At 43.0% G+C, this 18,350-nt stretch overlaps 1 protein-coding gene across 1 annotated transcript in view; it reads left to right on the top strand.

Moving 5' to 3' along the window:
- GRIN3B (glutamate ionotropic receptor NMDA type subunit 3B) overlaps positions 1–18,350 on the top strand; it is a 166,888-nt gene that overhangs the window by 75,548 nt on the left and 72,990 nt on the right. Inside the window, exon 4 of the mRNA XM_077253166.1 lies at positions 5,591–5,736. Within this exon, the coding sequence (XP_077109281.1) occupies positions 5,591–5,736 (146 nt within the window). The remainder of the gene's footprint in view (positions 1–5,590; positions 5,737–18,350) is intronic.

Genomic DNA, 18,350 nt, shown 5'->3' with positions numbered 1-18,350 from the left:
AACAACCACAATGGCCTATTTTGATCCAGCTCTCCAAACTGAGCTAATTGTGGACGCCAGTCCCGTGGGGCTGGGTGCCATCTTAGCACAATATAAAGATAACAATCAAAATCCTCAGATTATTTCTTATGCAAGTAAAAGCTTAACAAGCACGGAACGGAAATATTCACAACCTGAAAAAGAAAGCTTGGCAGTTGTCTGGGGATGCGAACATTTTCACTTATTTCTGTATGGAGCTCCCTTCACTGTTGTCACAGATCATCAAGCACTCCTTACGATCTTTGGAAATCCCAGAGCTAAAATGCCTGCACGCATAGAACGGTGGGGTCTACGTCTACAGGACTACAACTACAAAATTGTCCACAAGCCTGGAAAATTCAGCAATCCCGCTGACTATCTGTCAAGACATCCGATGACTGATGATCTACCTGAGCATTCCGCCATTGAAGAATACATATGCTTCATTACAGCCCATGCAGTACCAAAAGCTCTTTCCATTGATCACTTTGTGAACGCCACAACAAGTGACAAGACACTACGTGCTTTAATACAAATCATCCGAAATCGAAGGTGGCATGAAATTCAAAGAGAAAAATTTCCCGATCCTGAGATTGATCTGACAGAATTAAAACTATTCTCAAGTGTACGGTATGAACTATCTGTCACTGAGGAATGCCTCATCCTTCGAGGTACCAAATTGGTTGTACCTAAGACTCTGCGCAGCTTAGTAATACAGATAGCGCATGAAGGTCATCTGGGAATTGTTGGCACAAAGAAATTACTCAGAGAAAAAGTGTGGTTCCCAAACATGGATCAATTGGTGGAAGAGAAGGTTAAACACTGTTCCACCTGCCAAGTTATCACTCCATCATCACAGCTGGAGCCTTTACAAATGTCACCTCTACCCACTGCTGTCTGGGAGGAGGTGGCAGTCGATATATATGGACCGTTACCAAATGGCCAATACATTCTAGTAACAATTGACGAATATTCCAGATACCCTGTCATTTCTTTTATCTCTTCAACATCTGCTACTAGTGTGATACCAGAACTGGATAACATATTTTCAGCATATGGCATTCCAAGAGTGGTCAAAACGGACAATGGACCTCCATTCAATGGACACGTGTTCACACAATTTGCTGAATACTTGGGGTTCAGTCACAGAAAAATCACACCGTGCTGGCCGCAAGCAAATGGAATAGTCGAACGCTTCATGCGCACCATGGGGAAACGAATCAAGGCAGCTAGCCTGGAGCACACCCCACTGAAACAGTCATTGTACAAATTCATGCGCAATTACCGCAATACGCCACATTCTACTACCAATGCTGCTCCAGCGCATCTAATGTTTGGCAGAACTCTGCATATACGAATCCCTGACATAGTCAGTCGTCCTGTACCAAGTGACTCCTCTGTGCGCTTAGCAGACTCTTCCAACAAACAAACCATGAAACACTATGCAGACAGAAGGCGAAGGGCACAGCCAAATGCTATCAAAAGAGGTGACGTCGTTGTGGTGCGTCAGAGACCAACCAACAAGACTTCAGCTGCATATTGTCCCGCAAAATATAACGTTATTGACAAGAAAGGCAGCATGGTCACGGCTGAGAGGGATGGACACTTCATAACTCGAAACTCTTCACATTTCAAAATTATTCCTCAAAATAATGACAATGGACATTCTCTGGGGGAAGATTCGGCACTCAACAGTGGAGAGAATCACCAGGAGGCAACAAGTTCTTCATTAATGGACACCATCGCTGAGCCCAGACGTTATCCATCAAGAGAGAGAAGGGCTCCATCCAGACTTATTGAAGAAGCGTGACTTCTTTTCTTTAACAGGGCAAAATGGACATACGTTTTCTTGGACATTTTTCTTGTTGCATCATTAGTTCATGTTATTTTATTTTAGCTTTATTCGTTTAAAAAAAAAAAAAAAAAAAAAAAAGGGGGATGTTGTAATATGCATTAATTAAATCTTGTACCTTGTCTCTTTAAGAAAGATGAGATGTAGAGAATTGTGGGTAGTTACAGAGAGGAGGGGGAGAAGTTACTTTCACTTTGTCATGCATGCAGAGACAAGCTTATGCAACCTGCTAAAGAGAAATAAAGATAATGAAGATTTACTAGTGTGGATTACTTACAAAGTGTGGACATTACAATCGGTCAATACCACCACCTGATGTCTAGCCCCCTCAAGCCAATGACGCCACTCCTCAAAAGCCCACTTCATAGCCAAAAGCTCCCGATTACCAATATCATAATTTCGCTCGGCGGGCGAAAATTTTCGAGAAAAGAACGCACAAGGTCTCATCACGGAGCAGTCGGAACTTTTCTGCGACAAAACCGCCCCAGCTCCGATTTCGGAAGCGTCGACCTCAACCTGAAAAGGAAGAGCAACATCAGGCTGACGCAACACAGGGGCAGAAGAAAAGCGGCGCTTAAGCTCCCGAAAGGCCTCCACAGCAGCAGGGGACCAATCAGCAACATCAGCACCCTTTTTAGTCAAATCAGTCAAAGGTTTAGCAACATCCGAAAAACCAGTTATAAATCGACGATAAAAATTAGCAAAGCCCAAGAATTTCTGAAGGCTCTTAAGAGAAGTAGGTTGCGTCCAATCACAAATAGCCCGAACCTTGACAGGATCCATCTCAATGGAAGAAGGGGAAAAAATGTACCCCAAAAAAGAAATCTTTTGAACCCCAAAAATACACTTAGAACCCTTCACACACAAGGAATTAGCCCGCAAAACCTGAAAAACCCTCCTGACTTGTTGGACATGAGAGTCCCAGTCATCCGAAAAAATCAAAATATCATCCAGATACACAATCATAAATTTATCCAAATATTCATGGAAAATGTTATGCATAAAGGACTGAAAGACTGAAGGGGCATTTGAAAGACCAAAAGGCATTACTAAATACTCAAAATGGCCCTCGGGCGTATTAAATGCGGTTTTCCACTCATCCCCCTGCTTAATTCGCACCAAATTATACGCCCCACGAAGATCAATCTTAGAGAACCACTTAGCCCCCTTTATTCGAGCAAACAAATCAGTCAGCAGTGGCAAAGGTTACTGATATTTGACTGTAATTTTATTCAAGAGTCGATAATCAATACACGGCCTCAAAGAGCCATCTTTTTTAGACACAAAGAAAAAACCGGCTCCTAAGGGAGATGAAGAAGGACGAATATGTCCCTTTTCCAGGGACTCCTTAATATACTCTCGCATAGCAACATGTTCAGGTACGGATAAATTAAACAAACGACCCTTTGGAAATTTACTGCCTGGAATCAGATCTATGGTACAATCGCAATCTCTGTGAGGAGGGAGTGAACCAAGCTTAGGCTCCTCAAAAACATCATGATAATCAGACAAAAATGCCGGAATCTCAGAGGGAATAGATGATGAAATGGAAACCAAAGGTACATCCCCATGAGCCCCCTGACATCCCCAGCTTAACACAGACATTGCTTTCCAGTCAAGGACTGGATTATGAGATTGTAACCATGGCAATCCGAGCACCAAAACATCATGTAGATTGTACAACACAAGGAAGCGAATCACCTCCTGATGGTCTGGAGTCATACGCATAGTCACTTGTGTCCAGCTTCCAGCTACAGAGAATGATATAACTGTAAAGTGGAACAAAAAATGCAAACAAACTTAGGACTAAGAGTCCAACTTAGCTGATCAGTAGTCTAGGAGCAGGAACATGCAACAGAAAGGCTCTGGTTACATTGATGGCCGGCAAGGCAATGACTGAAGAGCAGGAATAAATAGGAACTCCCCACTACTGATGAAAACAGGTGAACTGAGAAAGAAAACACACCCGAGTCACCAGTACCACTAGCCACCACCAGAAGGAGCCCAAAAGCAGATTCACAACAGGTGCCATGGGAGGGTGGCTTACAGCAATCGAGGTGGGGCTCATGGTACCATTTTTAATCACATCCAATTGTGGAAATTATTATTATTCCGAGATGTATTGATTAAAATCAACTTTAAAATTAACTTTGTTCATGGGAACATCTCTTTAAATGCTCCACCATAATATGCAGTTTTAAACAAACCAAAAAATAGTAACAAACAAAAATAGTAACAACAAAAAAGTATAACAAACGTATACAAGAAAGGAAAGTAAACCAGGTGGAATTGCCATAATATGTCTGTTAACTGAATTTAGGTACCGGACAGATGCAAGTACCATATATATACTCGAGTATAAGCCGAGATTTTCAGCCCATTTTTTTCGGCTGAAAGTGCCCCTCTCAGCTTATACTCGAGTCATTGTCCCAGGGGTCGGCGGGGGCGTGGCTGTCACATCATACCCGGCGCGGTCCCTGCTTCTCCGATGGTGTCCGGTGCCCACAGCTCTTCCTGTGTTCAGCGGTCATGTCGTACTGCTCATTAAAGTAATGAATATGGACGCGACTCCACTCCCATAGGGGTTGAGCGCATATTCACTACTTTAATGAGCGGTACCATGTGACCGCTGAACACAGGAACAAGCTGCCGGCGCGCACCAGAGACCATCGGAGAAGCAGGGACGTGCAGACCATGCTAGGAGGGGGTGAGTATGACGGGGAGGGTGAGCCATGCGATATTCATCTGTCCCCGTTCCACCGTTGTGCCGTGTCTTCCTCGTCCTCTGGCTGTGACGTTCAGGTCAGAGGGTGTGATGACGTGGTTAGTGCGCGCCCTCTGCCTGAACAGTCACTGCAGAGAGATGGAAGACACAGCAGCATGTGGCGGTGGAACGGGGACAGGTGAATATCCCATGTGTCGGGGGCCTGAGCCAGCGGCAACTCCGGCACCTGGCGCCCATTGATGATAGGTGAGTATGTAATTTTTTTTTAATCGCAGCATCAGCACATGGGGCATATTATTCTATTGAGCATCATATGGGACCATCAACCTTTATGGGGCATATTATTCTATGGAGCATTTTATGGAGCCATCAACCTTTATGGGGCATATTATTCTATAGAGCATCTTATGGGGCCATCAACCTTTATGGGGCATATTATTCTATGGAGCATCTTATGGGGCCATTGTTAACTTTTGAGCAGAATTATATGGGGCATATTTTAATATGGAGCATCTTATGGGGCCATCATTAACCTTTTATGCAGCATTATATGGGGCATATTTTAATATGGAACATCTTATGGGACCATCATTAACCTTTGTGCAGCATTATATGGGGCATATTTTTTGTATGGAACATCTTATGGGGCCCAACATGAACTGTATGGAGCATTATATGGGGCTCCTGATTCAATATGAATATTCAAAAACACAACCTACTGATGTCTCAATTCATTTTATTTGTATTGGTATCTATTTTTATTTTTGACATTTACTGGTAGCTGCTGCATTTCCCACCCTAGGCTTATACTCGAGTCATTAAGTTTTCCCAGTTTTTTGTGGCAAAATTAGGGGTCTCGGCTTATACTCGGGTCGGCTTATACTCAAGTATATACGGTAATTTGCGATTCATCTTAATGGTAATCAGGAATTATAGTTATAAAAAATATGGTATTTGGTCAACTTTGTATACTAATAATTTGTCTGTCTTTGCAGCTTCATCATCCTTCTCAAGGTTTCCGTTTTGGAACCGTTTGGGAAAGCAGTGCAGAACAATACATTAAAAAAAGTTTCCCTGAAATCCACAACTATATGCGAAGGTTCAGCGTGCCATCCACTTCAGATGGAGTCCACATGTTAAAGTGAGGAGGCATTTCAGTGACAGGGTGGGCACAACTGTTAGATAATTTAAAATGACATTTGGGGAATACTTTTTTCGAGCTCTACATCCATAGTATGACCAACAACTGATGAATTAGTGGTACTTTTAAGTCAGCATTGAAATCTACTGCTAAGACTCTGAACACTTACATGGCATGACTTATGTTCAATTTAAAAAGCAAATTGTAGGAGGAAATTTGCATGACACAAAAAATGCAAATCTCCAATTTACTGTATAGATGTAGAGTTAGATTAGAGATGAAGCCAATTTTGACCTTTATGACTTGGCCAAATTTTTTAAATCTCACCAGTGTCACTTTATGTGGTAATAACTTTGGAACGCTTCAACGTATCATACTGTTTCTGAGACTTTTTTTTTGTGATACACTGTACTTCATGTTAGTGATAAATTTACTGTAGATAGATATGTTTTGCGTTCATTTGTGAAAACTTTGGAATTTTGGAGAAAATTTTGAAAAAATTTGCATTTTTCATACTTCTAGTTTTATACCCTTAAACCAGTTAGTCATGCTGTACAAAATAATTAATAAATAATATTTCCCACATGTCTGCTTTATATATACATTGTATTTTCATATGTAATTTTATTTTGTTAGGATAGAAGGGTTAGAAGTTGAGCAGCAATTTCTAATTTTTTAAAGATATTTACAAAACCTATTTCTTTAGGGACTTATCCTGATTTAAATGGATTTTGAGGGGACTTTCTATTGGAAACACCATAAAAGTGATATGATCTTAAAAATGGCTCCCATCAAATACTTAAAAACTGTTGTTAGGACATGTTTTAACCCTTCAGGTGCTGCACAGGAATTGTAACTTTTCCTCTAAAATGTTGCTTTAGTCTGGATTTTTTTTCAGTTTTACATTGAATAGCACAAGAAAATTAACCTCAAAATTTGTTACCAAGTTTCTTCTGAGCATGTTGATGCCCCACATGCAGTTAGTCTCCTCTAGTTGGAGAAACAGCAATGATTAGAAGGAAAGGAGTACCATTTGAATTTTGGAACATATATTTGGCTAAAATAAATAGAGGGCGCTATGTGTCAATTGCCAGGCCCCTACGGTGCCTAACTAGCAGAAACCCCCAACAAGTGACCGCATTTTGGAAACTACACCTCTTCAGGATTTTATCTAGGGGTATATTAAGCATTTTTAATCCACATGTACTATACAAATTCACTGACATCAGCATGAGCGCTGTGGGAAAATTTCTAATGGCCCTCGCACTGATGTCAGTGAGTTGAACTGAGTTCATTGGCTGTGAACTCCCAAGACCCTTCTGGTGGCTCCACAAGTGTGTGAATTTTCTCAGGCTCGGGGTGACATCAGTCAGGTCATAGGCATTCACAATGAGACACTAGGCAGCAGTAGCAGACGTTGCTCAGTGTCCGTTCTGGATGGAAGGCTGTATAATCACATCATGCAACAATGCAGCCTGCCATCCAGAAGTATCAGAGTTAGGCCCATCGCGGAACAAATGGATTATTATTTTCTCTGAGGACAGATGAGGAATATGGTTGATTATTATTTTAATTCTCTTACAGGTGATGGTGGCTTCACTGGAATGGGCGATGACGTGAGTATGGTTTAATTAAGATTGATTAAAGAATTCTGTGTCATTATTTCAATTAAAAGACTGTATTCTGGGTGTGGGTTCATTAATACAGTATGATTATGGAGTTAGTAATGGGGACATCTCTCTATTACTAACCTCTGGGTTCGATGTCACCTGACAATACAAAGGTGACATCAACCCCCCAAGTATCACCCCACTTGCCACTGCAACGTGGCAAGTGGGAAGAGCAAAGCTTAACTTTGAGCCTTTTCTGGGCTGGCTGAGAGCTGATGTTTCTAGCCTGGGGGGCCATATCCATGGCTCCTTCTTAGGCTATTAATATCAGCACGCAGCTGTCTTCCAGCCTTTGCTGGTTATTAATTATAGGGAGACACTATGTTATAATTTTTGGGGGGTCCCCCATTTAAATAACCATTAACCCCTTCTGCCATTGGACGTACTATTCTGTCCATGTGGGGTGGGCCCTAATTCCCAAGGACGGAATAGTACGTCCAGCGCGATCGGCCGCGCTCACGGGGGGGTGTCAGCTGCCTATCGCAGCTGACATCCGGCACTATGTGCCAGGAGCGGTCACGGACCGCCCCCAGCACATTAACCCCCGGCACACCGCGATCAAACATGATCGCGGTGTGCCGGCGGTACAGGGAAGCATCGCGCAGGGAGGGGGCTCCCTGCGTGCTTCCCTGAGACCCCCGGAGTAACGCGATGTGATCGCGTTGCTGCGAGGGTCTCTTACCTCCTATCCCTGCAGGCCCCGGATCCAAAATGACCGCGGGGCTGCATCCGGGTCCTGCAGGGATTACTTCCGGGTGCAGACCAGGCGCAGCTAAGCCTGCTGCGCTGGAACTGAGATCGGTGATCTGACAGAGTGCTGTGCAAACTGTCAGATCACCGATCTGTGATGTCCCGCCCCCAGGGACAAAGTAAAAAAGTAAAAAAAAAAAATGTGTAAAAAAAAATAAAAAAATTCCTAAATAAAGAAAAAAAAAAAAAAATTATTCCCATAAATACATTTCTTTATCTAAATAAAAAAAAATATCACACAATAAAAGTACACATATTTAGTATCGCCGTGTCCATAACGACCCCACCTATAAAACTATATCACTAGTTAACCCCTTCAGTGAACACCGTAAAAAAAAAAAAAAAACGAGGCAAAAAACGCTTTATTCTCATACCGCCAAACAAACAGTGGAATAACACGCGATCAAAAAGACGGATATAAATAACCATGGTACCGCTGAAAACGTCATCTTGTCCCGCAAAAAACGAGCCACCATACAGCATCATCAGCGAAAAAATAAAAAAGTTATAGTCCTCAGAATAAAGCGATGACAAAATAATTATTTTTTCTATAAAATAGTTTTTATCGTATAAAAGCGTCAAAACATTAAAAAAATGATATGAGGTATCGCTGTAATCGTACTGACACGAAGAATAAAACTGCTTTATTAATTTTACCAAACGCGGAACGGTATAAACGCCTCCCCCAAAAGAATTTCATGAATAGCTGGTTTTTGGTCATTCTACCTCACAAAAATCGGAATAAAAAGCGATCAAAAAATCTCCCATGCCCAAAGATTGTTACCAATAAAAACGTCAACTCGTCCCGCAAAAAACAAGACCTCACATGTTTCTGTGAACTCAAATATGGAAAAATTATAGCTCTCAAAATGTGGTAACGCAAAAAATATTTTTTGCAATAAAAAGCGTCTTTCAGTGTGTGACAGCTGGCAATCATAAAAATCCACTAAAAAACCCGCTATAAAAGTAAATCAAACCCCCCTTCATCACCCGCTTAGTTAGAGAAAAATTAAAAAAATTAAAAAAATGTATTTATTTCCATTTTCCCATTAGGGTTAGGGTTAGGGCTAGGGTTAGGGCTAGGGTTAGGGCTAGGGTTAAGGCTACAGTTAGGGTTGGGGCTAAAGTTAGGGTTAAGGTTGGGGCTAAAGTTAGGGTTAGGGTTTGGATTACATTTACGGTTGGGAATAGGGTTGGGATTAGGGTTAGGGGTGTGTCTGGGTTAGAGGTGTGGTTAGGGTTACCGTTGGGATTAGGGTTAGGGGTGTGTTTGGATTAGGGTTTCAGTTATAATTGAGGGGTTTCCACTGTTTAGGCACATCAGGGGATCTCCAAACGCGACATGGCGTCCGATCTCAATTCCAGCCAATTCTGCTTTGAAAAAGTAAAACAGTGCTCCTTCCCTTCTGAGCTCTCCCGTGCACCCAAACAGGGGTTTACCCCAACATATGGGGTATCAGCATACTCGGAACACATTGGAGAACAACTTTTGGGGTCGAATTTCTCCTGTTACCCTTGGGAAAATACAAAACTGGGGGCTAAAAAATAATTTTTGTGGAAAAAAAAATATTTTTTATTTGTATGGATCTGCGTTATAAACTGTAGTGAAACACTTGGGGGTTCAAAGCTCTCACAACACATCTAGATGATTTCCTTAGGGGGTCTACTTTCCAAAATGGTGTCACTTGTGGGGGGTTTCTACTGTTTAGGTACATTAGGGGCTCTGCAAACCCAATGTGACGCCTGCAGACCATTCCATCTAAGTCTGCATTCCAAATGATGCTCCTTCCCTTCCGAGCTCTGCCATGCGCTCAAACGGTGGTTCCCCCCACATATCAGGTATCAGCGTACTCAGGACAAATTGGACAACAATATTTAGGGTCCAATTTCTCCTGTTACCCTTGGAAAAATACAAAACTGGGGGCTAAAAAATAATTTTTGTGGAAAAAAAAATATTTTTTATTTGCACGGCTCTGCGTTATAAACTGTAGTGAAACACTTGGGGGTTCAAAGCTCTCACAACACATCTAGATGAGTTCCTTAGGGGTTCTACTTTCCAAAATGGTGTCACTTGTAGGGGGTTTTTACTGTTTAGGTACATTAGGGGCTCTGCAAACACAATGTGACGCCTGCAGACCATTCCATCTAAGTCTGCATTCCAAATGGCGCTCCATCCATTCCGAGCCCTCCCATGTGCCCAAACGGTGGTTCCCCCCCACATATGGGGTATCATCGTACTCAGGACAAATTGGACAACAACTTTTGGGGTCCAATTTCTCCTGTTACCCTTGGGGAAATACAAAACTGGGGGATAAAAAATAATTTTTGTGGGAAAAAATTTTTGTTTTATTTTTACGGCTCTGCATTATAAACTTCTGTGAAGCACTTGGTGGGTCAAAGTGCTCACCACACATCTAGATAAGTTCCTTAGGGGGTCTACTTTCCAAAATGGTGTCACTTGTGGGGGGTTTCAATGTTTAGGCACATCAGGGGCTCTCCAAACGCAACATGGCGTCCCATCTCAATTTCAGTCAATTTTGCATTGAAAAGTCAAATGGCACTCCTTCGCTTCCGAGCTCTGTCATGCGCCCAAACAGTGGTTTACCCCCACATATGGGGTATCGGCGTACTCAGGACAAATTGTACAACATCTTTTGGGGTCCATTTTCTCCTGTTACCCTTGGTAAAATAAAACAAATTGGAGCTGAAGTAAATTTTGTGTGAAAAAAAGTTAAATGTTCATTTTTATTTAAACATTCCAAAAATTCCTGTGAAACACCTGAAGGGTTAATAAACTTCTTGTATGTGGTTTTGAGCACCTTGAGGGGTGCAGTTTTTAGAATGGTGTCACACTTGGGAATTTTCTATCATATAGACCCCTCAAAATGACTTCAAATGAGATGTGGTCCCTAAAAAAAAATAGTGTTGTAAAAATGAGAAATTGCTGGTCAACTTTTAACCCTTATAACTCCCTAACAAAAAAAAATTTTGGTTCCAAAATTGTGCTGATGTAAAGTAGACATGTGGGAAATGTTACTTATTAAGTATTTTGTGTGACATATCACTGTGATTTAATTGCATAAAAATTCAAAGTTGGAAAATTGCGAAATTTTCAAAATTTTCGCCAAATTTCCGCTTTTTTCACAAATAAAAGCAGGTAATATCAAAGAAATTTTACCACTATCATGAAGTACAATATGTCTCGAGAAAACAGTGTCAGAATCACCAGGATCTGTTGAAGCGTTCCGGAGTTATAACCTCATAAAGAGACAGTGGTCAGAATTGTAAAAATTGGCCTGGTCATTAACGTGCAAACCACCCTTGGGGGTGAAGGGGTTAAAGTCTATGTATACAGCTATGCGCTGATATTAATAGCCTGGGAACCCCCAGGGGTATTACCATTACCCCCTTCCCAGGCTATAAACACCTACCCCCAGCCGTCGGCTTTCCCTCTGCTGGTATGGAAAATTATGAGGGAGCCCACACCATTTTTTACATTAAAAATGTATTTAGTAATACAATACATGTACAGTAAGCTAGAGAACCACTAATTATATATGTGACTGACATCTTTATATCTATGTATTGTATGTATATAGATATGTATTCTATCCTATTCTATCAGGATATGTTGTGATTTTACTGTACTGCAGATGAATTGCTGGTTTTTCGAAGGACATCAGTGTGAAAAAATCCGACAGCATTCGCATGGTCCAAGTGTTGTGCGATTTTTTTCTCGCACCCATTGACTTCTCTTGCTGAATGAGATCCAATTTGCCATTACAATAGCAGCATGCTTCGATTTTTTTCCAGTCCAATTGTGATCCGATCCTAGCTAGAAAAAAAAATCACAGATGACCACACAATGATAAAATAACATTGGACCAAATGCAATTCGATTTTTAATTGGATTGCATTCGTCTGATTTTATCTCAAGTGGGAGTGTGCTCAAATACTGAAAAAATCTGCAAAGAAATCATGATTTTGGTGGTGATGTTTAAGATTATCCTGTAGAAAACTGCAGCACTTGCAAAATAACAGAAAAAAACCTTAAAGATGGCTAAAGATTTCAAGTTCAACAATTAAGTGATCTACGTTTTAGCACAGATGGAATTTGGGATTTTTGTTTGCTTCCCAGCTTTGAGACAGAATAGACAGACTGAAGTAATGCCAAGGCAGTGTTAAAATGAGGAATTAGGAATGATTCATATGTTTGTATTAAATTCCTGAGCATTGGCTCATTTCTGACAGAGTTTGCACTAGTCTAACTCCAGACATTAGCCACTGTAGGAGATGAGATAAGGTCCAATCCACCAGAATCCGATATATAATCTTCAAGGAAAATGCTAAGACTCGTCAGACTCTTTGAGATGTGACAGGTCTGGTTTTTACATTTTCATGCAGACAAGATGGCCGTGTCAATGGATTGAGCTATGCATGCATGGCTTTGAATTCCATCTTTTAGTTTGTTTCTGAATCTTTTAAGTTGCCTCATCAAGTTCTTTTTTACTCTTCTACTGTTCAAGAAACTTTGTTGAAAGAGTCAGTTTCATAAGGAGAAGCCATTTCAGTCTGGCAAAATGAAATTCACTGGTTTCACCTTGTCATGCTTGATGACAACTTTATACAGCATACTCGTATAATGACATTTTCTTCCTTTTGAGTACTTAGACAATACAGATTAACCCCTTTCTGACATTGGATTTAATGATCCATCCATGTGAGCTGGGTCAATTTGACCATGGACAGATCATTACGTCATCGCGATCGCCTGAGCTCAATGGGGGTGCAAAGGCGATCGTCGCCGGGTGTCAGCTGATTCTGACAGCTGGTTTTTCTTCATTCTGCCTCCCAAAAATCAGAATAGAAAGCAATCAAAAAAGTTATGTGCCCAAAAATTCTGCCAATTAAAATGTCAACTCGTCCAGCAAAAAACAAGACCTCACATGACTCAAAATGTGGTGATGCAAAAGCTATTTTCTGCAATAAAAAGCATCTTTTAGTGTTTGACAGCAGCCAAATATTAAAACTCGTTATAAGACCTCTATCACACGTCCTGATATTTCTGGTACAGGAGATGTCAGTGTCCATGTTTGTAATGCGTCTGGCACACATGTGGCAACCATGTGCTCAGAGGCATAGCTAGGGTTTTGGTTCAGGGGGGCGAAGCTTCTGAGTGGGCCCCCTAATCAGGTAACCTTCATTACAATTGGGTGACTCGCCCTAATAGTGGAGGAGAACCTCAGCAGATGACCGCGCTATTACTGAAGATAATCTCTATATAACGACCAACATGGATATTACCGCCATATGGTCAGTGGTAGATACCAGCCCTACAAAACATGTACGAGATCACAGCACAGTTACAGATAATGACTTACCGCTGATGTTCTCTGATGGAATCGTTCACTTTTCCCATCTTTTCCATCTGGTACAGACCGACATGACAACTTCTTCCAGCCAGGACTCGTCTGCAGAGAAAACAACAAAGACACGTTTCACTTCTCATATTCCAACCCCATCACCAACTATTCCCAACCTGCACAAACTCCTCATCCTGCTGATACCCCAATACTGAGCCGCTGCTGCCGTATGTGACCCTATTACTGCACCTGCTGTGTGGTTCTCTGTGCCTTCTAAATTCTAAAGCACCCCTCTATAATATAGTAATGCCGGGTGCAAGTGCCCTAGAAAACAGTGCCCACATTTTGCTCCCTAGAAAGTAATATTGCCATGTGTGCCCCTTTGATAATTACAGTAACCTGAGATCCCCTATAACAAGAAGTGCCCACTTTACATTTAATAATGTCCCGAGTCTGTCTCCCTGTACAGCTGCCCTATACAGTATAATGCCCCCTCACTGTATAGTACCATCCACACAGTATACTGATCCCTTAGTAGCCCCCAAACTGTTTGATGGCTCCAACACTGTATGATGGCCCCTTCACTGTAATCTCCACACTGTTTGATGCCCCACTAGATGGCCTACATATAGTATAATGCACCAGATCATCCTAAACATACTATAATGCACTCCCCATAGGTCTCCATATAGTATAATGCACTCCACATAGGACTCCATATAGTATAATGCACTCCCCATAGGACTCCATATAGTATAATGCACTCTATAGCACAAGGCAGTACCCATAGGCAGACTCTATAGCACAAGACAGCACCCCCATAGGCAGACCCTGTAGTTTAAGACAGCACCCCATAGGTAGACCCTGTAGTATAAGACATAACCTCATAGGCAGACCCTGTAGTATAAGGCAGCACCCCATAGGCAGATCCTGTAGTATAAGGCAGCATCCCATAGGCAGATTCTGAAGTATAAGGCAGCACCCATATAGGCAGACCCTGTAGTATAAGGCAGCTCCCCATAGACAGACTCTAGTAAAAGGCAGCACCCCATAGGCAGTCCCTGTAGTATAAGGCAGCACCCCATATGCAGACTCTAGTAAAAGGTAGCACCCCATAGGCAGACCCTGTAGCATAAGACAGCACCCCATAGGCAGACAATGTAGTAAAAGGCAGTACCCCATAGGAAGATTCTGAAGTATAAGGCAGCCCCCATATAGGCACATCCTGAAGTATAAGGCAGCATCCGTATAGGCAGATCCTGAAGTATAAGACAGCACCCCTATATGCAGATCCTGAAGTATAAGGCAGCCCCCCTATAGGCAGATCCTGAAGTATAAGGCAGCCTCCTATAGGCAGATCCTGATGTATAAGCCAGCCCCCCATAGGCAGATCCTGAAGTATAAGGCAGCCCCCTTATAGGCAGATCCTGAAGTATAAGGCAGCCCCCCATAGGCAGATCTTGAAGTATAAGGCAGCCCCCCATAGGCAGATCCTGAAGTATAAGGCAGCCCCCCTATATGCAGATCCTGAAGTATAAGTCAGGCCACCTATAGGCAGATCCTGAAGTATAAGGCAGCCCTCCTATAGGCAGATCCTGAAGTTTAAGGCAGCACCCTTATATGCAGATCCTAAAGTATAAGGCAGCCCCCATAAAAAAAAAAAAATAAATACTCACCTCTCTTCCTCCTTGTTCCAGCGGTGCTCTGACCTCCCACTCATCTTCTGACAGTGGGCGCCGGGTGATGACGTCATCGCGCCCACTGTCAGCGCCGGCGTCGCCAGACGCTGACAGGGGTATTATGGGTGCGGTGACGGGGGGGGGGCCCACTACTGGCACAAGGGGCCCCATAGCGGGCGGCAGAGCAGGGAGATCGATTATCCCTGCTCTGCCGCAGAAGGTAACTGTATTGGCGCGCACAGTCACAGTTACAGTAACGTAGCTCCGGGTGGGCCCCCTCTGAGCACCGGGCCCAGGGCGATGGCCCCCTCCGCTCCCCCGGTAGCTATGCTACTGCATGTGCTGCATCAGTACCACACGGACGGGCGAAGTCACCAGAGCTCAGGCCGGCTGGGAACTGAGCCCAGTGACCGGAGGTAATCTCTATCACATCACCCCGGTCACTGACGCTGCGTTCCCAGCAGCTCATTCACCAGTGGTCCTCAGCCTGAACGGTCGCATCTTGGCACCATCCAGGTTGAAAACTAATTATCCCCCAGACATGGATTACGGCGTGTCACAGAATGACAGACAGGTTTGGTATTTTTTATTTTTGCTTTCTTACAGGATAACGAGGGCTTTTGGTGGAATAGGCATTTAGTGAGTATAACTGTGTTTGTTATTTTAAAATAAAAAAGTAAAACTGTGTTTTGTTTTATTTCTAATAAAAGATTTTATTATGGCTGTGTCTTTATTTACCATGTAGCTATAGGATTAGTAATGGATAAGTGCCTTATAGACGTTACTCCATTACTAAGCCGTGAGCTTGATGTCACCTGACAATACAAAGGTGACATCAACCCAACAAATATGAACCCCACTTACCACCTCTACAGGGCAAGTGGGAAGAGTAGGGCAAAGCACCAGAATTAGCGCATCTAATAAATGTACCTTTTCTGGGCAGCTGCAGCTGCTATTTTTAGGCTGGGAGGGGGTCAATATCCATGGTCTCTTACCAGCCTGAGAATACCAGCCCCCAGCTGTGAACTTTAGTAAGGCTGGTTGTCAAAAATGGTGGGGACCCTATGCATTTTTTTAAATTATTTATTTAAATAACTTTAAAAAAACAGCATGTGGACCCCTCTATTCTTGACAACCAGCCTTGCTGAAGATTAGATTACAGCTGAGGATTGCAGCCCCCTGCTGTTTTGTCTAGCTGGTTATAGAAAATACAAGTACAGGAAAGATATATATCTTTGTACCATGTTAGCCAGTAGATAGAAAAATATTTAGAATTGAGAGTCCTCAGTGGTTGATACCTTTTAGTCTCTAACTGAAAAGATGGTAACAAATTGTCCATAAAGATGCAGTACATTCTGGTTGCAATTTCTTACCATCTTTTCAGTTAGCCATTAAAAGGTATCAACCACTGAGAAAATACAGGGGAACCCATGCCGTTTTTTTTCATTTATTTATTTATAGCGCCGGCGGCTGATGAATACCCCCATCAGCTGCTCCTGCTGTCACTGTTATTAGCAGCAGCTGGGGTAGGCTGATGGGAGAAATAGTATCATCAGCCGCTGCCTGCTGTCTCTTTTATAACTTAAATGTAACTCTCATCATTCTCCCCTGCTCGCGGCGATCGCCGGCAGAGCAGGGGAGAATGATGAGAGCCGTGTGTTCAGCATCCGGTGGGGAATAGAGCTTACTGTAACGCTTGTTCCCTGGCGCCGATCCGTGTCACACAGATGACATCCAAGAGAGTTATGTGTATGCACGTGTGCGGTATGTTTTGTGGCACGTGCTGACATTAAAAAAGGACATGTCAGCGTGTTTTGCCCACAGATACTCACTGACGTGCACATACCCATTCACTTGAATAGGTAAACAGCTGTGGAAAAAGTGAATAGCGCCCCCCAGAGTCAGATTCGGGGGTTTTTTTACTGACGCCCAAGTTGCGATCGCCGGTAGTTAACCGTTTACCGGCGGTCGCAACAACAACAAAAAACGCGATTTGCCATTTAATTTCTCTGTCCTCCGATGTGATCGCACATCGGAGGATAGAGAAATGGGGTCTGCGATCACCCCCCAATACTTACCTATCTCCCCCAGTGTTCCTCGTGGCTCCCGATGGGCGCTGCCATCTTTTTCTGGGAAAAAAAATGGCGGGTGCATGCCCGGCACCCGGAAGATCTTTGGGGTCTCGGCTGCCGGGGGTAGCCGAGACCCCAAAGAACATGATCGGGGTCGGTTTTTACCGACCCCTATTTTGCGATCGCCGGTAATTTAACTGTTTACCGGCGACCGCAAAAAAAAAAAAAAAAGCGATGTCATTCTCTGTCCTCTGATGTGATCGCACATCAGAGTACAGATAAATAGGGGGATCAGGGACCCTGTTATACTTACCAGTGTCCCTGGGTCCTCCTGCTTCTTCTGCTGGCCGCCGGCTTCTTGCTTTGGTAAGAAGATGGTGGGCGCATGCGCAGTGCACCCGCCATGGTCTGCCGGCCGGCAGAGGAAGATTCTTCCTCTTGTTTTATTTTGGTCACTGTGAGATCCTATCACAGTGATCAAAATAAAAAAAATAGTAAATAACCCCCCCCCCTTTATCACCCCCTTAGTAAGGAAAAAATAATAAAATAATAATAAAATAAAAAAATGTATGTATTTCTATTTTCCAATTAGGGTTAGGGTTAGGGGTAGGGTTAGGGTTAGGGGTAGGGGTAGGGGTAGGATATGTGCACACGTAGAATGGTTCTCGGCGGATTTTTCCGCAGCGGATTTGATAAATCCGCAGGGCCAAAACGCTGCATTTTTCCTGCGGATTTATCGCGGATGTACCGCGGTTTTTGTGTGGATTCCCCTGCGGTTTTACACCTGCGGTTTTCTATTATGGAGCAGGTGTAAAACCGCTGCGGAATCCGCAGAAAGAATTGACATGCGGCAGAATGTAAACCGCTGCGTTTCCGCGAGGTTTTTTCCGCAGCATGGGCACAGCGTTTTATGTTTCCCATAGGTTAACATTGTACTGTAAACTCATGGGAAACTGCTGCGGACCCGCAGCTGAGGAAATGCTGCGGATCCGCAGCAAAATCCGCAATGTGGGCACATAGCCTTAGGGTTAGGGCTAGGGTTAGGGCTAGGGTTAGGGTTAGAGCTAGGATTAGGGTTAG

This window comes from Ranitomeya variabilis, chromosome 1 (genome assembly GCF_051348905.1).
Source record: "Ranitomeya variabilis isolate aRanVar5 chromosome 1, aRanVar5.hap1, whole genome shotgun sequence".
Lineage (NCBI taxonomy): Eukaryota > Metazoa > Chordata > Amphibia > Anura > Dendrobatidae > Ranitomeya > Ranitomeya variabilis.
The sequence above is the reverse complement of the archived record's forward strand: the minus strand, read 5'-3'. Positions and strand labels throughout refer to the sequence as shown.